This window comes from Artemia sp. Qi Xiang Cuo, chromosome 6 (genome assembly GCF_049724085.1).
Source record: "Artemia sp. Qi Xiang Cuo chromosome 6, ASM4972408v1, whole genome shotgun sequence".
Taxonomy (NCBI): Eukaryota; Metazoa; Arthropoda; class Branchiopoda; order Anostraca; family Artemiidae; genus Artemia; species Artemia sp. Qi Xiang Cuo.
Window position 1 is genome coordinate 81,914,995 of NC_142799.1, and position 26,609 is coordinate 81,941,603.

At 35.7% G+C, this 26,609-nt stretch overlaps 1 protein-coding gene across 1 annotated transcript in view; it reads right to left on the reverse strand.

The window, feature by feature from the left end:
• Positions 1 to 4,479: 4,479 nt before the first annotated feature.
• LOC148951664 (pancreas transcription factor 1 subunit alpha-like) overlaps positions 4,480 to 26,609 on the reverse strand; it is a 59,239-nt gene continuing 37,109 nt past the window's right edge. Inside the window, exon 4 of the mRNA XM_089090414.1 lies at positions 4,480 to 8,378. Within this exon, the coding sequence (XP_088946540.1) occupies positions 8,245 to 8,378 (134 nt within the window). The 3' untranslated portion in view covers positions 4,480 to 8,244. The remainder of the gene's footprint in view (positions 8,379 to 26,609) is intronic.

The window sequence follows — 26,609 nt, forward strand, 5'->3', positions numbered from 1 at the left end:
ACTTATACGTTAACTACCCCCAGATAAAGGGATACCCCCGATTCCGCGTAGACAACTTATCTCAGTCAAGAAATGGGCCCGTCAAGAAGCTGTCACCTCTTCCGACCTTTTTATTAACTATGTTCTGGAAGCACAAGATTTCTGCCCACCTTCACTGATTTTGTCTTCTGTAAACCTTTCCTTGGTATGCTATGCTGACGACATCCTAAGCCGTAGTCGAATTCTTCAGCGCGTCACCCAGATCTTTGGAATCCTTGAAGCGGAATGTCAGAAAATTGGGCTTGAATTCAACTCCTCAAAATCAGGTATTTTCCTGTTTAACTGGAAAACAAATTCCTCTGCCCCTTCCATCACGCTTTGATCTAGCTCTGTTCAACCTATAGATTACCTTATGTACTTAGGCCTGCCCATTGCTTCTTCTATCCGACTCACCCAAAAACCTCTTCTTGAATAAATCAGACGTAGAATCTCAGCAGCTTACGCTTTCATTGTATTTTGTAAACTTCGATTAAAGCGACATCTTCTAACAAGTCTATAGATTGCTGTTACCCTTCTCCATATTCTCTACACCGCACCCTTCTGGAAATTCCTAACTAAAACTGACAAGAGTAAAGTCCGATCCATGTTCTTTTGTTTTGCCAAGTGTCTGCTTCATCTGCCTCCGTGGTATAGAAATTCGCTCACTACTGCGAAATTCAAGGTTGTTGACCCAGAGGTTGCCGTCGCTAGACGGATAGCGAAACATAATCGAAAAATTGATGGGAATTTAAATGATTGGTCCCACATTCTTAAGCAGTGATGTATTGTGTTTTTCCTATGGTCCGTCGTGTTTTGTTTAATTACGACGGATTTTTCAATAGTTTTTAATAATAATAATAATTTAATTTTTGTATGATTGTTTAACGTTACTGTTCTGCAGCATATATAGTAGGTCGCACTATGTTGAAATTTTTTTTCTTTTTTGCACATATATTATATAAATTAAATGGTGCTGGTATCGTTTCTTAACTTAACACCTTCGGATCCCACCTTGGATCCGAAAATCGTTTGCATTTATTTGCTATAGTGTAATTGATTCATGTATTGCCGTATTAATAATTATTGTGAATTTCAACGATTAAGTTGTTACGCGACTGGAGCCATATCTTGAAGTGGTAAAATAATGGGCAAATTAGATAGTAAATATTTGTGTTTATACTCGTTCGCTTAGAAGTATATTTCTTGTTATTCTGGTTTATTTCGTATATTTGCTTGTCTTGTATTTTGTGAAGTGTCTAATTGCTGTCTTTATTATTTTATTTTCTCTTACTGCTCTGTCTTGTTGCTTAAGTATGTCGGGTTTTCAAATAAATAAATAAAATAAATAAATAAATATAGCAATGATGTTACGAACATAATATCCGGGGTAATTCTGTCTAGGCATCCGACCAATTTCCTAATATCCTGGCACCAAATTTTTTTTTCCTGAAAAAATTTGATTTGGTCAGAAACGTCTGACATAGTGAAAACACTGTATCTATTGTACAGGGTTTGCTTGTGACTTTCCGAAATCTGATGCCCAGTGTCATCAATTGTGGTACAATTGTACTATTTTGGTACACTTCACCTCTGCTGATACAGTGTAGTTAAATCACACAAAATTTGGTACGTTTTACAAAATATAGTACAATTTAGTGTTTTTGTACCGATGTTAGGAAAACTGACTGATCGGGTGTTGGGTGAGCAACGAAATATTTGTATTTTTTATTATAATATGTGTAATATATAAAAATTTGTTTTCGATCAATTTACTATCACCTACCGATTTTTGGCACGCAATGTAGCAGCAAAACCAAGTCCTTCTCTGCCAACCGTCCGTACATTTCAAAGTAGGTTAAAATATTGATAATTGAGAAACCAAGATTGCTCAAAGAAGAGAAACGCCAACAAGTTATTCTTTTGAAGAACAAAATTCGCGAACTAACACGCCAGGCGGCAAAAGACTACTATCAAGGTAAAGTTTTGTTTCCATCTTTTTTGTTTCAATTGTTCCAATTGCTCAAGTTTTGTTTCAATGTTAAAGATTTGTTCCAATCCAAACCCCAACAGTGGTATAAAGAAGTTGAAAAATTTGTAGGAAAAGAAACTAAGTGCGTAGATTTCGATTTGGATGATACAGATAATACCAAATTGGCAAACCAACTTAACGCCCACCTGGCTAGTATTGTATGAACCCTACCTCCCCTGCACCCAAATGAGATACCACAGCCACCTCCAAACTATCAAGACTTCCCAACAATAACAGCCAAAATGGTGACCAAATAACTTAGAATGCTAAAACGAACAAGCGTAACGCCAATTGATAACCAAATCATAAAAGCATTCCCTGACGAACACATTCAAATTTATTCATCCACACCATTATATCTGGCAACTGCCCGCCTTTATGGAGGAAAGGATATCCGAGATCAATACCAAAAAAGACGTACCTAATGACTTCACTGGAGTTCGGCCTATTACTCTTACATCGCTATTTAGCAAAATCTACGATCAATTCCCCTCGTCCTGGCTAAAGGAAAAATATCATCAGCATGGTGGATCCAAAGCAATTTGGTAGTCTTCCCAAGACCTCAACAGCTCACTATTGGGTAAGTCTCCTGGACAAAATCCTCAAGAGCCTAGACAACCCCGGCTACTGGACAAACCTCATAGCAATAGATCTGAAATAAAGCTTTTGACCTGATCAGCTGCAGTAAACTTATCAAAAAGTTACTTACAAGGTATAGTATCACCCCTGCTTTAGTTCGAATCGTTACCAGCTTTCTTTCGGATCGAAAGCAAAGCACTAAATATATGAGCGCTTACTGAATCGAGGTTGAAATCTACTGTTAAATGCCACAAGGAACAATCCTTCATCTTCTTTGGTTTCTTGTCATAGTCAACGAGCTGACAGAGTCCTATCCAGAAAGATGAAAGTACGTCGATGATCTATCATTAAATGAAATTTGCCACAAGAACTCCAAAAAACAATGCTTATGGTATCATTGAGGACATTAAGAACCAGGATGCCAGTATCGACATGGTAGGGAATATGGACAAATCCGTTGTACTTTCCATTTATTTCTTAAGAACTGAACCACCTATTATCCTCCACTACACCAACAGCTGATGGTGACCGTAATTAAGCTCCTATGCGTCCATATTTCATCAGATATGAAGTGGGACAAATGAGTAGGAAGTAGAGTCAAACGTGGAAATATGTTATGTCTGCTATGAAGTTGCTATCTCGTTATGGTGTTCCTGTCGAGCATCTTCTGAGGTTCTATCTTTCTTTCATTAGACCTATCTTAGAATATTGTTGTCGAGTATGGCATTTCTCCCTTACTCATGACCAGTCGGAGACATTGGAGTGAGTTCAGTACCGTGCCCTGCTCGTGGCGTCTAAATCTCCTAAAGTCCGCTATATTGCTTCTCCAAGAATTTAAACTTGTTACCCTTGAAAAAAGAAGGCAACAAATTAGTCTCAAATTGGAAAAGGGCATCTTGAAGAATCCCAACCTCCGTGATATACTTCCTCCGGATTTTCTCTCTTGTAGACAAAGGCTGCAAAGGTATGTTGTTGAACCTATACCAAAAATACAACCAGTATTTACAACCTATGCAAGATATGAAAAAAGTTTTGTGGCTGGGCTTATTCAGCTTTATAACTTAGATGCCTAATTTTATATATAGATGTATGTTATTTTAATTTTTGTCTTTTTAATTTTGTCGACCGTGTAAGTGTTGTGAAAATTGTATTTGTTTTGACCGTGTCGCTGAATGTGAAAATTGCATTTTGTATATGTAGACTTTTTGAATTATTTACTATTGTCTTGACGAAAAAAAAAAGAATCGGCCTGACCGAGTAAACGTTTTAAAATAAAGGAGATTTTGATTTGATTTGAATTTAAAATTAATAGCTCCATGAAACGTAAAGATAACAGATACCAGGATAGATGAGTTTTGGTTTATGCGTAATTGGTTGCTACCCGGGGTGGACATATTTCCCTAACGTTATTTTATTTTTCACAAAATTCATTTATTCATATAGGATGAAATTCTCAATTGGTATTTTTTTTATAGCTATAGATTGTTTGAATGGGTGCAAACTTCTATACCGTATATTATGTTGTTTTGTTATTTTGAAATTCTATAACTGTAAAATTGATAAAAATAACGGTGCTTGGTAGCTCAGCGATTTGAACTTAATTAACTTACCAATTGGTTAAAAATGTTTTAAAATTTCCCTCCTATGCATCCCTTCATGAGTGAAATCGTTCAAACACATTAAAGCAATACATTATTATGCGTTGCATGAAATTGCAAGGGATGAGACTCTTCAAGTCAATAAAAGCATCGTTTGTTGTGTAAAGGTGCATACTTGGCTTATTGAAGAGAGATAAAGATTGTCTTGGATTACTAGTTACTGAACTACGGCCTACCTACAGTGATATTCAACCAAACAAGTAAATTTGTTTATTTACAAATACAAATAAATAACATTTATAAAAACTGAGACTTGTATGACTAGAAGTAACTGACTAGCCTAAACAAGGTTGAATTGGACATAATCTGATGCTATCTTTACAAGGATGATATTGTACAAAAAACATAGGTGAGGGAAGGGACTCAAAAAGTAAAGGCATACTGTAGGATCATAGTGTAGAATTTATATATGACGTCAGATGATACAGGATAGATGGCATTGATAGATTGATCTGATTAATAAATGATACTGGTCTTTTAAGGTAAACGGTTTTGATTTTGTAAATTGCTCAAGTTGAACTTTTGGGAGAGAAGAAAAAAGGCTTAAAAGTTTAGTTTTGGTATTCAAGGTTGATATTATAGAACCCAGATCAATAGTGTAGTGCCCATCCTGAATCTTTTGAAATAGATTCACAAGGGCTACAGGTATGTATTGTTCAAAAATGCTGAAAATATGCATAAAATTAGATTAAAACAAATAACTAATAATTATAATAAAATTAAACAAAACAACACAAAAGACACAAATAAACAGTTAAAATAGCCAAATGAACTAATAACAAAATTAAAATTGTCAAACGATGCCACTTTGATATTATCTAAACTGAAATTAAGTAACAAAAATGTAGTTCTGTTATTTGTATTTTAAATTAAATTTTAAGCGAGCCATTTACTTTTGGAATGGGTTCAACAGGGGCGGTTGTATTTCAACATAGGGATCCAGCTTCTTTTGAAACCCAATCAGTATATATCAAGGCCGTACCCAGCGGGGGGTTAGGAGGGTTTGAACCCCCCCCCCGAAATGTTTGTTTGACTCGTAAAAAAGTAACAAAAATGGATATAAACAAATTTTATATGCGTTTTTTGAGGGTTTTTTTTGTGTGTAAACCCCTCGTCCCCCCGAAAAAAAATCTTTGAGTAAAATCCCCTCCGAAAAAAAATCTTGGGTAGGGCCTTGGTATGTATATATATTAAAAGGCGTTTGGCTGTAACGTCATATTTATTGGAAATTAAATAGAAGAGGAATTTTTAAGCTACATACCGGGTGCAATAGAAACGGCTGCAGTTAGCACCCCTTCACCGAGCCCAACAGTAGTAAAATCCAAAGCAAGCTAAAAATGAGCAAGATCTTAATTTTGAAAATTGTATAATATATCTAAGCGTTAATTTCTTTGAATTTGGAAAGCTTCTGACATTCATCAGTCTTTTGTTTTCTAATACTTTTTTGTCTGGACTACAAAATATGTAATTTATCCTAGGGGAGGATAAATTATCCTCTCCCACTCAAGATTTTATCCTGGGGGAGGAGGGAGGCTAGGCTTATGTTCCCTTTTCTTCTTGTTTTAAAAATTACAAAAATATCCCACTTTTGAATTACAACTTTAACATAGTCTATCGAATAAGTAGCTAAGAAATTGTATATTTACTACCTTCCCAAAATGTGAAATTGTCTATTCTGCTTACTTTACATACAATATGATTAGTCTACATTGATATATCAAGGATTTAAGGTAAAGATTAGATACAAACAATCTAATTATTTTTTCTTATAATTAGCTTCAGGAGATTACTTGACAACATTAGATGGCACTGACGATTTTTTTTCAAACAATTTTGAGTCTCCTCTCTTATAACCAGATAATATCTAATCACCCTCCCATAATTTTGGTAAAGAAAAAAGTGGGTACACTCAAAGAAGTTATTGCATTGCTCTTCTCACTGATAGCATGTAATCACTGGACAGTTGTTTTGTTGTTTTTTTTTCTCGTTTATAGAAGGTTTCCTTTGGCCTTCGAAATATAAAACTATCTTCAGAAAACAAAATATAAGACAATTAATAACATGGAAAAAAATAAATATATTCGAATGTATATAAAATTATCGCATAAAGACTTTTTAATTGCTAAAGCCATTTTTGTCATGCTTTAAAAAAATATACGAGATCAAACTGAAAAACTACAATGCTGCTATCCAATGAGAAGAGCCTAACGACACCTCTTTTTTTCCGTATGCACCCTAGCACTGCTGTTTTCTTTTAAATAATTTTTACTCCGCAATTTTCACCGTTCCATAAATCTGGGGCCGGTCTAAAGGTGCTCTTTTTTCCAATATCGATTAATGATATCTATCCTATGCAATGTTGGGGATAACCATAAAGAATACCTGGGCTCGACAAAATGTGGTACCTACCCCATTCAGGATTCTTTTTTTCTTCTTCTTTTTTCTTATATATATTTTTAATCCCACCTCCTTTCCTCTCGGGGACATAATAAATTTTTCGCTTAATTTAAAACTTTAATCTCACCTACACTAATTTAAAAACATCTTTTATTTTTTAATTTGGGTAGCCAAACATAATTGATGAAGACAAGGTATACTACTATAAGTTTCAAAACCACAAGAATATACCATTCCCAGTTTTGCAGGGTGCCCTTCCGCAAAAGGGCACCCCTTTCACCGTGGAAATATATTAATAATACACAAATATTTTTCATAAAACCTTGTTCTCAATCAACTATACATCATCCTCCATCCTCCCAACCTTCCCTCAACCCCATAAAAAACCTAGGAGGAGTAGAAAGCTGTTCCATTACAATATTTTTAGGCACGCCATTCTAATCTTTCTTTAATAACACACAAATAAACTACTAAATTCTTTTTAATACCCTTTTGGCTACTCAAAAATCATACATTAACCATTCAATTATAATTTAAATTCTTTTATCTATAATTTCAGATTCATATACATGGTTCTAGCCCCTCAGCAGCTGACCATTAGCAAACTACAGAACTACCTAAAACTCAATAGTCACATATATTTTATTTTTAGTAATAGGCATCAAAATCTGAAAATCATGATCCTGTAATAAATTGCAAAGACCAACCTACGGGTACAAAAAAGGTTACTTGAAATACCCTTTTTCGAGCTACATATTTTTTTTGAAAAATCTACCGCTTGAACTACATATCTTCAAACGAAGTTTTTGAAGATTCACTAGTTATTAAGTATAGAGGATTTTTGGTATACGAGGTCCCAAAATTACCTAGCACCACAAAATATGAAGAAAATACAGTTTAGACGACGCTTCATGTTGAAATAGTTTTGTTAATCCAAAATTTATACTTATTTTATTTTAGATACAACGGAAGAATGTCTTTAGGTGTTTATAGTTGAATCCCAAAGAAACTGTGGGACCTCTGGAGTTTAAAGTGTTACTCAAAACTTTTGGTTCCTTTTACTTTTCTGAAACTTCTCCGGGAAGGTTTTAAGCTAAAAAAGGCTTTTCAAAAGTGGAGTTCTTTTTACCTCCTGAAATAAGAAATAATGTATTTGGCCTACAAAAATAAGTCCCAGATATATACCAATAAAATTAAAGCAGGGCTTTATCATGGAGGTGTGGGGAAGTAACCTCCATTTTTCTATTTAGTTGAATGCTCAGAAGTAACTTGTGACCCTCAAGCTGTATTTTTGGCATCCCTAGTCTAAGAACATTAAAAAATTAAAAGTTTGTTTGACTAATGTAATGTACCATCAAGAATTGAGCATAATAAGAATTTTGAAGATCCCATGAATTTGAGGAGACATGTGATCCTGGATATAAGTTATAAATAGCCTTAATGCCTAAACTTCTGGATTTTGAAGCTGATGAAAATGATTGTATGAGGCACGGACTAGAGATCCAAGAATAAAAAAAAAACGAAAAAATACACTTAGTTCCAACAATAAAAAGGTTCTTGAGATCAATACTTTTGTTTTGTCGTCCTAGGGTCTTCGGGGGTCCAAAGTTTTGTAATCATTGTTCCTGGTCCAGCAACTCCAGCTTCTTTCTCAATCGTCCATGATATGGAATGTACAGAATAATTTTCGAAAGGATCTAAATAGACGAAATCGAAAAGTGTACTATTAATAGTTTACAATAAAAGAAAAACAAAATTAAAACTAAACAAGTGAGAGTAAACAGTAATATTAGATAAAAATAAGGTAAGATAAATAAATACAAATGCACGGGAAAGAGGCAAAATGACTTTGACAGAGGTGTAAAAATCATATAGGTTATATATTATTTTACATTCAATACAAACTACGGAAAAAAAAATCTTTATATTTGCACTTCTAAGAGAAAATTCTCTAATCAAACATTTTCTAATCCAACTTAATATTTTCTGCTAGAAAAGCATAGTCTTTAGAAAAGTTTGACTATTTTCTTAAGCGTAGCATGTAAAATTTAAGGTATACTTTTTTTTTAGCTAAAGTATTTTTATAGCCACTTCACAGCCGAAAAGCCTAGCCATCTGTGATCTAAATATCAAAAGGATTCTGTGTTTTCTTGTTGAGTTGACTTCTTCGTTTCAGCAAAGTAAGTTTACTTTCCCACCGTCCTAGATGGGGAACTTGGCCGTTTGTACCTTAAGCTGTGAAAGACTCGTACATGCTGCTTGTTGAATAGAGTGTTATGTTTCGGCAGCTGATATCATTTGATTCGCTCTTTCGTTTTTCTTATTTCGCCACTTCATGGCTGTAAAGCTTCCCATGTGTGGCTGAAAAGTGCTTTTTTCTTGTAAATATTTCTCTTTATTTGACAGTTAATCTGGGCTTCTAAGCAATAAAGTTTTATAGTACTGTCTTCATATTTCACGAAATAGATGGCGTTAACATAAATAGCTGACGCTTATGGAAAATTAGAGAGTCATCCACCTCACAGAAGAGGGCACTTGTATGAGATACTACTGTAAAGGTAACACTCACTCTACTCATACAATGATTGCGCTCTGACATCATCCCCATCATATTTTAAATAATTCCCACGCAAAAAATTACTAAAACTCTGACAACAGGAAATTTTAGTATGAATTAAAATGAAAAATATAGCTATAAGGGTTAGATAGTGTCTCAGCACTAGGAAAAATAAATTTGAATCTCAACCTTGAAATAGAAATGTCAATTCTTATTTTTTTTTAAATCGGAATTATTCATTTTTTACAGGTACTTTCACCTCCTATTCCATAATTGACATTACGTAACAGTTTTCACAAAATATTTTTCAAATCATGTCTTTTTAGTGGAATTTGGACATTTTTGGTTTCAAAAGAAAAGAATAATTATATTAAAATCATACATACCAAAAGTTTTATGGCTACATCCGAAATAGACTCGGATTACTCAGCAATAGATAGAACCTAAAGGATGTGCTACAGGCTGAAAAGGTCTATATCAATTTTATTTTTACTTGCTGGATTGACCAAATCTCTCAAGCCAATTCGATTTAAGAGATGCTAACCCGGCTGACTGACCGTATTTCAAACAATAGGCTATACGAAAAATGTGGTTCAATACCGCTCTCTAAAGCTATAATGAAAGAAAGGTTAGGGGATATAATGGATAGGGCTATAATGAAATATAGAGGATAGGGCTATAATGAAATAAAGGATAGGGCTATAATGAAAGGCGATACCCAAACAAGAGTTTGGGTATCGCCTCACTGCAGAAGCCTAAAACCTACTGCGTCAATGGTACCTTACTGAAAACTATACGAGTCTTGAACAGTCTTGGAAAGTATAAACAAAATCAAATTGAATATTAGATATATAATGATATAATTATTGAAAGATCCATCAGTTCAAAATTTTATTTTTACTGTAATTTTTATTTTCATTTTCAATGCTGTAAGAACTGGAAAAGAATAAATTTGTAATATACGAGTAATTCGTTCTCAGTGAAGCGCCAATGACGCAGAAGGCTTTAGGTTTTTACGGTTAAAGAACGGGGCAGTATCCAAATTTTGCTTGTAGTGAACTTATATTTGACTTGACCAATCTTGGAAAGAACTAATAAATTAAACTGAATATTTTATGTATAATGATATTAATTATTGATATTAATTATTGATATTAAGCTCATCAGTTCAAAATTTTAATGTAATTTTAATATTTATCTTCAATATTAAGTACAAAAGAAAACATTTGTAATACAATTCGTTTTCAGTAAAGCGCCAATGACGTAGTAGGTTTTAGACTTTTCCAGTGAGGCGATACCCAAACTCTTGTTTGTAGTTATTTTTATTCGATTCAAACTTGATTTGCATATTCAATTTAAGTTTCACTTATTTTAAGATTTATTTATTCATTTACACTAATATATATTGTATGTTTGTTCGCATTGTTTGTTTATTTAATTTCTGTTCGTTTTAAGTTTCATTTATACTTCAGTATGAAACTACTATTGTTCATTTTAAGTCTGATACTCACACTCAATCTAAGCATTACTCGCTTTAAGATCTATTTATCCATTTGTGTTATTAATTGTTTTACCTTTTTGCTATGATTTCTTATTTCATTTCTGTTCTTGTGGGATTTCATTTATTCTTTATTAGTAATTTCTGGTCGTTCTTGTCTTGCAGGCTTTTTTTCCTCTTCTTTCTTTTCTTTGTTGCCTACAAGTTTCACCTTTTTAGTTTCAATTTACCCTCTGCTATTTCAGCCTGTTTGTTTGATATCTTGTTCATTTGTGAAGATATTGTGTGTATTTGTTATGTGTGGTAAATCTGGCTGATTTTTCTTTTCTTTTGAATTCTTCTATTCTTAAATCAGTTATCTTTGAGCAACCAAGTAGCGCTGGAAAACAAGAGGCCCACACACTTGACCCTCTTCTTGGATCTATGGTTAATTCTAGTTGCAATTATCACACTACTATTGATTTTTGTGATAAAATCATGCCTTCTCTCTCTTCAAATAGTTGCTTTAATGTATTTTGTTTGAATGTACGTGGGGTACGAAATAAGTGGGATAGTCTGAAATCATATTTTTGGTCTGATAATTCTTGCCCTTTTGATGTAATTGGTTTAACTGAAACATGGTTATCTGATAGTGAAAATTTAACAGCTTATGATATGTACGGTTATATTGCTATCCATGTCCCTAGAATGGTAACAAAGTGCTCAGGGGGCATTTCTTTATTTATAAAATCTGATATTAAATTTAGTAGACGGTATGACCTTGAATCCTTGTTTACTTCAGTAGTGTTCAATAGTAGGACTGTTTATTCTCTTGTCATTGATCTGAAAAGCCAGTTTGCATGTGATACTGTTTGTTTGTTTTATAAGCCCCTCCTTTTCCAACACATCTGTTCTGTGATTTGCTTGATCAGCTTTCTTGTGCGGGGTCTTTCTCTAAAAAACGTATTTGTGTTTTGGAAGATTTTAATTGTAATATGTTAAATGTTGGATCAAGTGACGGATGTGACCATCTCTTTGATGTGCTTTCTTCTTCTGGGCTACTTCTTTCAATTTTTTCTCCTTATCGTGTTGATCCTACTAGAAATTCTGCTACTTTAATAGATAATATTTTCATTTCTCATTCTCCTAATTTGAAGTTTGCTTCTGGTCTTGTTTTTACTGACCTTTCTGATCACTTCCCTATTTATCTATCACTATTTGTGCCTAAAACTGAGATTGCTGTGGATAAGCAAGGTGAATCTTCTTTTAGAACTTTTACAGATAAAGAAATTTCTTATTTAACTCTTTGTCTTCAGAGTAATGATTGGTCTAGTGTTCTTGAAGCTAATGATGTTGAATGTGCAACAAGTTTATTTGTGTGTCGTATGGGAGCTCTGTTGGATAAGCATTTTCCTCTTAGGAAGAGACCAAGGAATTCTACACCCAAATGCCCATGGATGTCCATAGGTCTGATAATGCTACACATATGAAGCATCTCTGTTCAAGGTTGCATGTAAAAGTAAAACACAGGATGATCTTTTGAAGTATAAACATTATAAAAATGTACTTACGACTTCAGTACGTCCAGCCAAAAAACTCTAGATTTCGCGTCGAATTGATGAGTGTAAAGGGAAACTTGCGAAAGGTTTGGACTGTAGTTAATGAAGCTATTTCTTGGAAGAAACTCAAACAGTCCCCCCCATGTCATTACAGGAATGCTGATGGATCTATTGTGGATAAAAATTCTTCAGCAAACGCCTTCAATTCGTATTTCACCACTGTTCCTTCAGTTCCCATTCAACCCAAGAATAGAGTAAGTAGTTTTCCCTACTTACTCTACTATATTTTCCTTCTGGGGAAAGGAAAAGTCATTTTTCCTTTCCCCATGCAGTGATATTGAGATTTATAGTATTATCTCCCAGCTTCCAAGTAGCCGTTCAGTTGATGGTTTTGGTTTGAGCAATAATGTTCTTAAAAAAATTGGTCAGTTTGTCTCCAACCCCTACTCACACATAACTTACCTCTCTTTTTCTTTTGGTGTTTTCCCTCATTTATTTAAAGTTGCTGATGTTTTACCTTTGCATAAGAAAGGTGATTCATCTCTAATTCCAAATTATAGACCCATTTATCTTCTTCCTGTCATCCCTAAGGTTGTTGAAAGAGTACTGTATTGTAGACTCTCTTCATTTGTTTTTAGTACTAACACGACTGCAGGAAATTCTCTCATAACTAACCATCAGTATGGTTTTCGTCCCACTTTCTCTGCCTCGTATGCACTCTCAGATGCAACAGAGTTTGTGCGTGTTAATCTGGACAAGGGCTTGTGTGTTTTGGGTCTATTTTTTTACTTTTCAAAGGCCTTTGATATGGTTGACCACTCTGTTCTCTTGTCTAAACTATCTTCATTTGGAGTACATGGAGTCCCACTAGAATTGTTAAGGTCTTAACTGTCGGGAAGATCTCGGCATCTTTCAGTTAATGGTAATTCTTCCACTACTTTGCCTGTATTGTCTCACAGGGCTCTGTGCTTGGACCACTTTTGTTTTTAATTTACATTAATGATCTCGTTGATGGTCTTCATCCCCTTGTGCACCCTATTCTTTTTGCTGATGACAATAACTTTTTCATTGCTGCAGTGGACTTGCCATCTGCCACTTCCCTAGCTCAAGGTCTTCTGGATAAAGTAAAAGATTGGTGCTTGTCAAATGGTATGACTCTCAACAGCCAAAAGAGTGCCATTGTACACTTCAGGACCCCTTATCGTATGAGAGATGTAAGGGAGCCAATCATCCTTACTTATGGGAATGATGTTATACCGCAAGCTGCTATGGTGAAATTTCTTTGTGTGTATCTTGACTGTTTTCTCTCTTTTAAGCCTCATATAACTCACACCCGTTCCCTCATCTTCCGCCAGTCTTCAATGTTGCACCGGGTTAACTCATTTCTTCCCCCAGATGTTATGCTTTCTCTTTGTTACGCTTTTATTTTTCCTTACCTTTCTTAGTGCTGCTCTGTCTGGGGTAATACTAATAAGTCTCTTCTCTGCTCACTTCAAAGAGCCCAGAATAGGGCAGTGAAGGCTACTTTTCTTCTCCCTTAGATCTACCCTTCCTTTGATCTTTACAATGATACTGGAATAGCTCCATTGGATCGCATTGTGAGTAAAAGTAATCTTTGTTTAGGGCATTCTGCTTTTCTAGGTACGCTTCCACTGCCTCTACAGCAATTTTTTTCACGGACAGGCTCAGGTAGGTTCTCTAATTTTTTACGTAGTTCTTCTCGTAGATTTATTTAGCCCAAACGTTCATCTACAGCAGCCCAGAGATCTCCTGTTTATAAATCCATTCAATTATGGAATTCAATCCCACCGGATTCTCGTTATTTCTGTCTGCAAAGGCAGTTATTCGTCGTGTATTTCTAGTTTTGTAATTTCTCTCTCCTTCGTTTATTTTCCCTGTTTTCTCTTTTCCTAGTGTTTCTCCTTTTGTGTTTTTCCCTTATATATCGTTATTATTATTATTTATTTTTTTTACTGTATGGTAGTGTTTATTATCTTTAATCTTTATTTCATATATATTGTTTGATTTAGAGTAATATTTATGGTTGTTTTAGTACTTTATTATTGTGTTCTAAGGCCCACAACAAGCCAAGCTTCTTGGGCCAAATAATTTTTCTTTACATTTGTAATACAGTTTAGTATTAATAAAATGATTGATGATTGATTGATGATGATTACCTCTTTGATAAAAACCTTATATATGAACAATAGACAGCTTGCATAACTTGTGGACAGCGATTGAAAACAATGAATGGATTGAAAAAATAGCAAGTTTAATTAACGCAATCTTGCGTTAATTAATTAAACTACATTACTTTAGACTACGTTAGGGGGGGGGGGGCACCCCCCATGCCCCTCACCTGGATCTGCCACTGCCTTACACTCTATGTTTCTATCCTTGTTAGGGAGAAGAGCAGATGCCTATTAGGTGTGTGTTAATACTAAAACATTGTAACTCTCATTGGGCCTTCAGGTATAAACAGAACTAGTTCAAAAGAAGGGGTGGGGAAAAGGGCGTGGGGGGTATTTGCCCTTCGATCAATTTTGACTCTTAAGAGCTGGACTAGAACTTCCAATTTCCATTCAAATGAGTCCTCTCTGAAGTTTATACGAGAATCCCTTCCTGCTCCTTGGACCTGGGGGGTTTTGTCGACGCCAGAGTTTCGTTACTTAACCTTTCAACTATTTTTAACAAAATAGTATTTTTAACCCTTGCATATAAAGCAGCTCTGGGGGGGGGGGAAATAATAAAAAATATTGAAGCTATATAAGATTTATTCATTTATTTATGTTTGCACCGGTTATCTTTATGTTTGTAAGATAGTTAATTTTAATTTCTGTTCGTTCGGGGTTTTGTTTATTCTTTAACAGTAATTTATAATAGGAATTAATTTCTGCTGGTCCTGAGTTCAATATGGCTCTTTACTCTTCTTAGAAAACTTATTTTTATGTAAGGTTTTTTAAAATTAATAATAATAAAACATTGAAGCCTTATGGCCTTTGCTATAGACAGCTTAATTACATGCCTCTGAAAAATCAAACCTGATTTTTTCATGCAAAAATGAATGAATCGAAATAATAGCTTCTAAAACAGTAGCTAGGTTATTCCATTTGTTGATGCAGAAAGAACAGGATCGTTTTGATTAAACCATTTTTCGGATTTTTTGTGCCACAATAATTTAGAATTTATCGCAAAGTATGTATTTTAACCTTATTTTAAGTATGGGTGTAATTTTAAGTATTTTATAATAGATTTACTATGTGTTCTTTCCATACAAAAGTTTACCTTATTAAAGTCTTTGAAGTGGGGGCAGCATAGTCGGCATAAAGAAGAAAACTTTAGCGTAGACAGTAGGAGAAGGGCAGGGTGAGGTTGGAGACTCATCCAATACGGGGCGGAACTTCACTTATCTCCTCCGTTCCCGATTTAGGAGATTAGAGACTCTTTGGGCTGTAGAATGTTGCACCGTTTGAGTTGTGGAATCCGTTAAAATACTCAAAAATACTTTATATTTTTAGTTATTGCAGGGTTGCTTTCATAGATTGTGGAATGGCGAGCCCCTGGCTCATGATTTGGGTGAGCTTCAACTCATAATATGCCATGTTGATTAATTGTTCCGTGTTATGTGGTTATATTATTCTATATATGTTATTTTGAATTATACTTTTCTGGTGGGGGGAGTCTACACCCTCACCAGCATAATTGAGCAGCCACAGAGAAAGTAATACAAATGAAAATAATTTGTCTTTTGAAAATTCCTTTTTCCAAAATCCACGAAAACAATTTTCTAAAGGTACATGCAGTGCTATCATGGACATTCTCGTTGATTCTTTTTTCCCGTTAATTTCATACGTAAAATCTAGAATATCGTCGAGTGTGATGTGTTGTCCCTTCCCTTAATAATTAACATTTGGAAAACTTATCCCCTGGGACATTCCTCCCCCCTCCAAGAACATTTTTTTCCTGCTGATAATTTCTCCGTGGTAAATTCAACCCAGCAGAAATTTCCTAGCCGAGAAATATACTCCCCCAAACATATTCCTCTCAGATAATTTCGGATATTCATAAAAATGGAAGCTGAAATTTCTACTCAACTTTTTAGGTCAGAAGCAATGCTATAGCGTTATCTAAGTAAAGAGCCATAAGGGTTCCATTGAATTAATACTTATTTATTTTCTAGGGGCACTTTATGTGGAAAAGGTGGTCACATAAACTTTGGAACGGGGTTAATTGAATTACAAATTAAAAGTTATCGTGCCCTTACACCAGGGGCAGATCCAGGATTTTTTAGGGGAGGGGGGCGCAAAATAGGTTGATCCGATAAACTTGCGTTAGGAACAAGTTTAATTAACGCAATCTTGCGTTAGTTAAGTACATTACATTACTTTATACTACGTTAGGGGGGGGGGCTAGTTGCCTTCCAATCTCTTTTGACTCTTAAAATGTGAACAAGAACTTTCAATTTCCAATCAAATGAGCCCTCTCTAAAGTTTATACGAGCATCCCTTCCATAAGAAGTAATATGAAGGATCTGGATAATCCTTAAATTACAACCCTTGCCCTGAGGGCTGTGGGGGAGTTGTCATCCTCAAAGACCTAATTTCCAGAACTTAAAACTACGTTTAATAAAAGGGCTGTCTCAAAATTTTGTTTGGATGTTTTTGGGGAATAGGTGGGCGTGTGAGGGGGGTTAGTTGCACTCAAATCACTTTCGACTATTAAAAAGGGCACTAGCCCTTTGAATTTCCAAGCGGATGAGCCTTTTTTGAAGTTTCTACGACAACATCTTCTATAAAAACCTTATATGCCCCCAGTGTATAACTTAAAAACTTTGCCTTGAGGGAGGTGGGAGAGTGTCTATTTTTTATCTTGAAATCAACTACGCTAAAAAAAATGCATATCGCAAAATTTTGATTGCATGTGTTTAGGGAAATGATGGGCGAGGGGGGCTAGTTGTCCTCCAATAACTTTGGTCTATTAAAATGGACACTAGCCCTTTGAATTTCCAGTCGAATGAGCTTTTCTTGAAGTCTCTACGACAACGCCTTCTATAAAAACATTATATACCCCCAGGGCATAACTTAAAACCTTTGCCCTGAGGGTTGTGGGGGATTGTCTTCCTCAAAAATATATTTTTTATCTGGAAATCAACTATGCTGAACAAAATGACTATCTCAAAATTTTGATTGGATGAGTTTGGGGAAATGATGGGCATGGGGGGGGGGGCTAGTTGCCCTCCAATCACTTTCAACTATTAAGAAAAGCACTAGCCCTTTAAATTTCCAATCGAATGAGCCTGTTTTGGAGTTTCTAAGACAAAGCCTTCTATAAAAACCTTATATGCCCCCAGGGCATAACTTAAAACTCTTGCCCTGAGGGTTGTGGGGGAGTGTCCTCCTTAAAAATGTTTCCTCTATCTGGAAATCAACTATGCTGAACAAAATGGCTATCTCAAAATTTTGATTGGATGTATTTTGGGGAATGATGGCCGTGGGGGGGGGGCTAGTTGTCCTTCAATAATTTTTGACTATTAAAAAGGGCACTAGAACTCTCGATTTCCAATCGAATGATTCCCTTTTGAAGTTTCTACGACCACCCCTTCCGTATGAAGTACCTATGGAAAAAAATAATAAAAAAAATAATAAAACATTGGAGCCGTATGGCCTTTACTATAGGCAACGCTACAGCGTTGCCTCTGATTTCTGCTTAATACAATTAGCCATTGCTATGACATTGCTGATATGTCCTTTTTATAACCTGTATCTTCATATACTTCTTGAAATTTTTCATCTCAATGCTCTTAACCTTACATGTAGTTGCAATAGAAGTAGTAGCAATCAGTGGCGGATCCAGGGGGGCCAAGAGGGGCGCCCCCTTAACGCAGTTTAAAGTAGTGTAAATTTCTTAATTACCGCAAGTTTGTGTTAATCAAAGTTGCTCCTAACGCAAGTTTATTGGATCAACCTATTTTGCCCCCCCCCCCTCTAAAAAAATTCTGGATTCGTCCCTGGTAGCAGTATTGTAGTAGCAGTAGTAGTAGTAGTAGTAGTAGTAGTAGTAGTAGTAGTAAATGTAGCAGTAACAGTAGTATTGGCAGCAGGGTGCACAGATTGCCGTTTGGTGAGACAATCTTCCCCTTTCTGCATTCTCTGAAAGTTCCAACTTAATATCCAAATCAACTCTTGAGATACGCTATTTTGACAGTGTGCATGCACATAGCATCTTTTGATTTAGTTCAAATTTCCCCACTATATTTTAAATTGAGTAATGTGGTAGTAGTAGTGGTGGTAGTTGTAGCAGTTTTTTTTGTAGCCTGCAAACATTGCCTTTTTGATCATATCCCTCATTTCCTGAATTTTCCAAACTAATATACTCAGTCATTCCTGTGTTATACCTTTTTGACAACGCATATACGCATAATGTCTCTTAATCTAGATCAAAATCCCCGTCAACAGTCTCTGCAATGCTCATGTTGATGCCCTTCGTCTTTTCAGATGTCTAAGGTCACACATGTACATTTTTTTTAGTAGCATATGGTATATGTAAACCACAAACAAATTGCCTAACCTACAACCCTTGTCCTGAGGGTTGTGGGGAGGTTGACATCCCCAAAGACATTATCACTGGACCTTTCAGTAAGATTGAACGAAATGGATCACTTAAAATTTCGATCGGAGGTGTTTTGGGATTGATCGGCTTTTGGGGGGGGGCTGATTGCCCTCCATTCATTTCTGACTCTTAAAAAGGGCACTAAAACTTCCAACTTTCAATTAAATGAGTTCCATCCGATTCAAAGTTTATGCGACCCTTCTTTCCATAAGAACCTTAAATGCTCCGGGGCATAACTTACGACCCTTTCCCATGGGCTCTGGGGGGTTGTGTCCACACTAAAGACATTGTTATACGATTTTTGGACTATCATAGGCTGCGCAATAGCGCTGCAAAATTAAAGAACGATGTTAGCACAATGTAGGCCTATTATTTATTTTTTTTCTGGTTTTATGGTCTAGGACCAAGGCACATCGTGTCGAAGGAGTTGTCGTAGAAACTTCGAAAAGGGCTCATTCGATTGGAAATTGGAGTGGCTTGTGCCCTTTTTAATAGTCGAAAGTGATTGAAAGGCAACTAACACCCCTTCCACACCAACCATTTCCCAAACACATCCAATCAAAATTTTGAGATAGCCATTTTGTTCAGCGTAGTTGATTTCCAGATAGAAATTACGTTTTGAGTTGGAAACTCACCCACAGCCCTCAAGGCAAGGGTTGTAAGTTATGCCCTGAGGGCATATAAGGTTTTTATAGAAAGTGTTGTCACAGAAACTTCAAAAAAGGCTCGTTCGATTGGAAGTTCAAAGGGCTAGTGGGCTTTTTAATAGTCGAAAGTGATTGGAGGGCAACTCACCCCCCTCTCACGCCCACCTTTTCACCAAACACATCCAATCAAAATTTTGAGATAACCATTTTGTTCAACGTAGTTGAAAGTTCTGGAAATTAGATCTTTGAGGATGACACCCCCCCTCCCGCCACACCCCTCAGGGCAAGGGTTGTAAGTTATGCCCTGGGGACGCATAGGTTTTTTTTATAGAAAGTGCTGTCGTAGGAACTTCAAAAAGGACTCATTTGATTGGAAATTGAAATGGCTAGTGCCCTTTTTAATAGTCAAAAGTGATTAGAAGGCAACTAACACCCCTTCTACGCCCACCATTTATCAAATCAAAATTTTGAAACAGCCATTTTGTTCAATGTAGTTGAAAGGTACGGAAATTATATCAAAGAGGATGACACTCTCCACAGAGCCCTCAGGGTAAGGGTTGTAAGTTATGCCCTGGGGAGTATTTAAGGTTTTTATTGAAAGCTTTGATGCAAAAACTTGAAAGAAGGCTCATTCGATTGGAAATTCCAAGGGCTAATGCCCTTTTTAATATTCGAAAGTGATTTGAGGGCAACTAAGCCCCCACTCACGCCCAGCTTTTCTCCAAACACATCCAATAAAAATTTTTAGATAGCCGTTTTGTTCGACATAGTTAAAAGTTTTAGAAATTAGGTCTTTGAGGATGATAACCCCCTCGGATCCCTCAGGGCAAGGGTCGTAAGTTATGCCCTGGGGGTATATAAGGTTTTTATAGATAGTGATGTTGTAGAAACTTCAAAAAGGGCTCATTTGATTGGATATTAGAAGGGCTTGTGCCCTTTTTAATAGTCAAAAGTCATTGGATAGCAAGTAACACTCCTCTCACGCCCACCATTTCCCCAAACACTTCCAATCAAAATTTTAAGATAGCCATTTTGTTCAACGTAGTTGAAAGGTCTAGAAATTATGTCTTTGAGGATGACAATCCCCTCACAGCCCTAAGGTCAAGGGTTGTAAGTTATGCCCTGGGGCACATAAGGTTTTTATAGAACGCGTTGTAGTAGAAACTTCAAAAAGCGCTCATTCGATTGGAAATTGAAAGGACTAGTGCCTTTTTTAATAGTGATTGTGATTGGAGGTAATTGGAGGGCAACTAACACCCCTCTCACGCTCAACATTTCCCCAAACACATCCAATCAAAGTTTTGAGATAGCCATTTTGTTGAACGTAGTTGAAAGTTCTGGAAATTAGGTCTTTGAGGATGACAACCCCCCTCACAGCCCCCAGGCCAGGGTTGTAATTTGTGCCCTGGGGGCATATACGGTGTTTATAGAAAACATTGTTGTAGAAACTCAAAAGGGGCTCATTTGATTGGAAATTGAAAGAGCTAGTGCCCTTTTTAATAGTCGAAAGTAATTGGAAGGCTTGACATTTTTTTTTTTTTAGTAAAGATCGATGTGGGTACAATGTATTATTATTATTTTTTTTTTTGTTTAGACCAGGGCACTTCGTATCGAAGGAGTTGTCTCAGGAACTTCGAAAAGGGCTTATTCGACTGAAAATGGAAAGGGCTAATGCCCATTTAAATAGTCAAAAGTGATTGAAGGGCAACTATTCCCCCTCCCACGCCCACCCTCCCATTTGCCCATTATGTTTAAAAACTAAATGTTGCCTTGAGATTAAATCAAAATGCATTGTGTTTGTGCTAATTTCCAATAAGGCATCTCAGAAGTATCCCAAGAGCGAACGGGGCTACTTCTGCTCTTAAAATTTAACCAAATCAAAATAGCGTAAGCGAATCCAAGCTATCAAAGAAAGTAAACAGATTTTTTTGCGAATGGTATAAAGTTTTCTATTTTAGGTCAAGTAGAGGAGGTATGAAACTAAATTAAACACTACTATTTGTGTCCGGATTTTTAAAAGGGTGTATGTTGTTAAAAATTGCTGAAAATTTTTCTCCAGTATACAAATAGCAGTCCAATCTATAAAGTTCTAACAAAAATCGAAAATTTTTAAAGAATCATTTTCTTTTTCCCTGAAAAGACTGTAAATATAAAACGAACAGAAATTAATTAAAAAAGTTTTTTCCACAAAATAAGTTTTTCAAAGAAAAGTAAAGAACCCGATTACACCAAAAATAAGCAAAAATAAAATCAAATAATCTACCAAGCTTGAAACTGCCACAAAACAGCATCGATAAATAAATGAAACCCAAAACGAACAGAAATTACAAAAAATAATCGAGTCAAACTGAAAACGAACAGATATTAACATGAGTCGGGCTCAAAATCCCTAAGCCTTCCCAAAGCCAGAACATAACTTGCACTTTACTGAAAAAATACAAATGAATGTGCATTGTCATTTTAATATACACACACTGATATTTAGTAATCAAAATGTTAATATTATTTCTCTTATTAAAGTTATAAAAGTAAAAACATTTATATTTTTTCAGTAAAGTGCAAATTATCTTCTGGCCTTGGGAAGGCATGGGGGTTTTGAGCCCTACTCATGTAAATTTCTGCTCGTCTTGAGTTTGACTTGGTTATTTATTGTAATTACTGTTCGTTTTGGGTTTCATTTATTTATCGATGCTGATTTGTGGGCACTTTGACTTTTAAAGAGGGCACTAAAATTTCTAATTACCAATCCAATAAGCCGCCTGCAAAGCTTATACAACCACTCTTTCTATAAAAAAAACCCCTTATATGTCCTCAGGGCATAACTGACAATCCTTGCCCCGATGGTTGTAGGGGGGGGAAAGGGTCCTCCTCAAAGACATACTTTCCGGACCTTTCACCTACATTGAACAAAAGGGCTATCTCAAAATTTTGACTGGATATGTTTGGGGAAATGATGGGCGTGAGAGGGGGGTTGGTTTCCCTCCAATTACTTTTCACTATTAAAAAGGGCACTAGCCCCTTCTATTTTCAATTTAATGAGCCGTTATTAAATTTTCTACGACAACTTCTTCTATGCGAAGTGCCCGGGTCTAAACAAAAATTAATAATAATACATTGTGCCCACACCGTTCTTTAGTTAGGCAGCACTGCCTACAAAACCAGATAGTCAGGAATGAATAAGTCAGGAATGAATTGGAATCATAATCCATTTAATAAAACGGACACTCAAGGTAGCGTAAGATAGTGTTTGACCCTCGAATGAGGAAGTGTAAGAATTAATATAGAGGAAACAAATTTCATGGGAGGAGGGAGTTAAAATAGAGTGAGTTAGATAAGTAGCCTACTCAGTTACATTACCTTCAGCTAGGTTTAAACGATAACAAGTTGTTAGTAGTAGTAGAATAATAGTGATTATGCTTACTGATATACCATTCTACGACCCTGGCAGGTCTTTGCAAGTCAGAAAAAAAAAATTCGATACAACCTCAGCCTTCCTAAACTTCTTAAAAAACCTGTTAAATGCATTTATCGTACCATAATCAACCCTATTAATTAAATTTGAACTAATCTACCTCTAGTAAATAGCAGTGTTTTAGCACCCTCTTAAAAACAGGAAAGAGTTATTATCACCTGTCATATGAAGGTTCCGGTGCTTCCTTCCTGCTCAAGGGGAATTTGTGGCTATGGTTCTTTATGTTTGATCTATTAATGTAATTTCAGCTGTTTAATTTAAAGCAACCCCTGCAATGGCCAAAATTTTGTCAATAGTTCTGTTTAATTTTTATATAGGAAATACTATGCTGTATAGCGTTGCTATATTGACTTACGAATGAACCTGGGCAGACTAACCAGTCTGCACATCACAAGGGCGGATCCAGGATTATTTTAGGGAGGGGGCGCAAAATAGATTGATCCGATGAAATTGCGCTAGGAGCAAGTTTAATTAACGCAAACTTGGGTTAATTAAGTAGATTACACTACTTTAGAGTACGTTAGGGGGATACGCGACCCACTCGCCCCTCCCCTGGATCCGCCACTGGTATATTGTCTCCTTAACCCTCCGGAATTGACATCCTTATTCAAAACGTATCACTGTGACTGTCACAAATAAATTTGTGAATTTTCGGGTAAAATATTTGAAGTAATAGTAATTTGCATTTGATAAACTATTTTAATTTCAGCTGTTAGATACGAAGCAGCCTCAGTCTGGCAATATTTTTGTCAATTGTCAAACAGTTCGTATTAACAAACTGTAAGTAAGGAGCGACCCGGCTCAATAGTAACCGAAACTATAAAAAAACGGAATTTTGATATTTTTTTATTGTTTTAAAAAATAGAGTTGTGAGAAAGAGTCAAACTTTAGCGTAAAGAGCAAGGCGTTTAGGAGGGGACAGCCCTTTTCATATACGGAATAATGTCCCCTTCTCAACGTCTTGCTCTTTACGCTAAAGTTTGACTCTTTCTCACAACTTTATTTTTTAAACAATAAAAAACTTTAGCGTAAAGAACAAGGCTTTGAGGAGGAGACATTATTCCTTATATGAAAGAGGCTGTCTCCTCCTCAACGCCTTGCTCTTTACGCTAAAGTTTTTTATTGTTTAAAAAAAATATTTGTGAGAAAGAGTCAAACTTCAGCGTAAAGAGCAAGGCGTTGAGGAGGGGACAGCCCCTTTAATATAGGGAATAATTTCTGTTCGTTTTAAGTTTTAATGTTGTTCCTTACTTTCAGTTAAAAAAAAAATTGTTTTTTTTATTTGATTAGTTACTGAAGCAGGGTTGCTACTAAAACGCTTCATATTATTTCGAAAAACCACTAAGAGTTGTGTTTTTTGGTTCAAAATCTTTCCCAATAACTCTCAAAATGTATAACTTTTGACGCATGGCATCATTTTCAAGTTCCCTGAAATGATAGACAGAGCTGTCATAGTTCTTGGATCGAATTAAATAAAAAAAAAACAAGTTTTTAACTGAAAGTAAGGAACGAGGCTAAAACTTAAAACGAACAGAAATTATTCCGTATATGAAAGGGGCTGTCCCCTCCTCAACGCCTGGCTCTTTACGCTAAAGTTTTTCATTGTTTAAAAATAATAGTTTTGAGAAAGTCAAGCTTTAGCGTAAAGAGCGAGGCGTTGAGGAGGGGATAGCCCCTTTCATATACGGAATAATTTCTGTTCGTTTTAAGTTTTAACGTCGTTCCTTACTTTCAGTTAAGAAAACTTGTTTTTTTTATACTTAATTTTTGACCGTTTTTGAATTAATGCAGACTTTGATTTTGGCTCACCGTACATGAATAATTAAACCAAAATTCGCATATTAATTTTACTTTTATTTGGTTAGATGGCTTTCTCGAAAGTTGTTTAATCTTATTTACGAACGTTTTTATTAGCAATAAATATGCGTAACTTACGAATTAACTTACGCAACGTACTTCTATATTCATAGATTTCAATACGTAGCCTATATTAGGTGGTTCACCCCCTAGTCAATACCTTGCTCTCTAAGCTAAAGTTCGAATTTTGTTCCAATTCTTTAAAAATGACTCTTAATCACAAAGGCCGTTAATTAGAATAAATAGCTCTTATGAAAGTACTAAGAAATCTTTGGCTTAAAGAGCGAGGTATTGACTTCTGTTCGTTTTAAGTTTTGATGATGCTCCTTACTTTCAGTTGAAAAACTGTTTTTTTTAAATTTAATTTCTGATCTTTTTCTTTAATAATGCTGGGAAATCCGGCGCCCCCTTCATAGCAATGTCCCTTCCCCCATGAAAACTTCCTTCATGGAAAGATCCTCCCATATAACCCCCGGGTCGCTCCTTACTTACAGTTCGTTACCACGAACTGTTTGACTGTTACGTGATAGTAATGAACCACAGCAAACATATATTTTTAAATAAATACAAATTAAGGTTGCATCCTGTATTTTGTTTGGAGGGGGAGGAGTCTACCAAAAGAATTTTGTGTAGGGGACTAAAAAAATATGGGATGAGGAAAGGTCTGCTAAAATTTCAGAGGGGGGAAGGGGTGTTTAAGGAGTTCTACCTGGATATCACAACCAGTTTAAAAGTTAGAGACATAATCCAATGCGCCTCTTGGTATACCCCCGGTTCTTATTTGTGTTTTTTTACGAGGAAAAAGTTTACTGATTATTTATTTGTAAATCACGTGGTGTATCCTGATTGTGCAAGCAAAAAATCACCTAATAACTTAAGCTAAATTATATATAAAATAACATCTTAATATCTTTCGCTAAATCTTTCTTTTTGATAAGTTCATCATGGTTTATATTTGAATTAAAAAAAACACGTTTTTTCAACTGAAAGTAAGGAGCAACATCAAAAGTTAAAACGAACAGAAATTGTGACGTATATTAGGGGATTCTCCCCCTAGTCAATGCCTCGCTCTTTACACTCTTTATTTTGTTCCAATTCTTTAAGAACGACCCCTTAATCACAAAGGCCGTCTAATTAGGATAAATAGCTCTTTTGAAAGTAGTAAAAAAAACTGAGCGTAAAGAATGAGGTATTGACTTGGGGGCGAACCCCCTAATATACGTAATAATTTCTGTTCGTTTTAAGTTTTAATGTTGCTCCTTACTTTCAATTTAAAAACTTGTTTTTTATTTATTTCTATTCGTTTTTTAAATAATGCTGGGTAATCCGGCGCCCCTTCATAGCAATGTCCCTTCTCCCATGAAAACTTTGTCCACGGAAAGATCCTCCCATGTAACCCTATACCCCAAATCCACCCCCCCTACCAGAAAAAATCCCCCCTGAAACATCTGTATACTTCCCAGTAACCAATACTATATGTAAACAATGGGCAAAGTTCACAACTTGCAGCCCTTCCCCCGGGGACTATGGGGTATTAGGTCATGCTCAAATATATAGTTCTTTGACCATAAAGATATAGTTCCCCACTACCAGAAAAAATCCCCCTTGAAAACATCTGCATACTTCCCAATAACTACTACTATATATAAACAATGGACAAAGTTCATAACTTGCGGGCTCTCCCCCGGGGACTGTGGAGAATTAAGTCGTCCTCAAAGATACAGTTATGATATTTATCGACCGTGTTGAA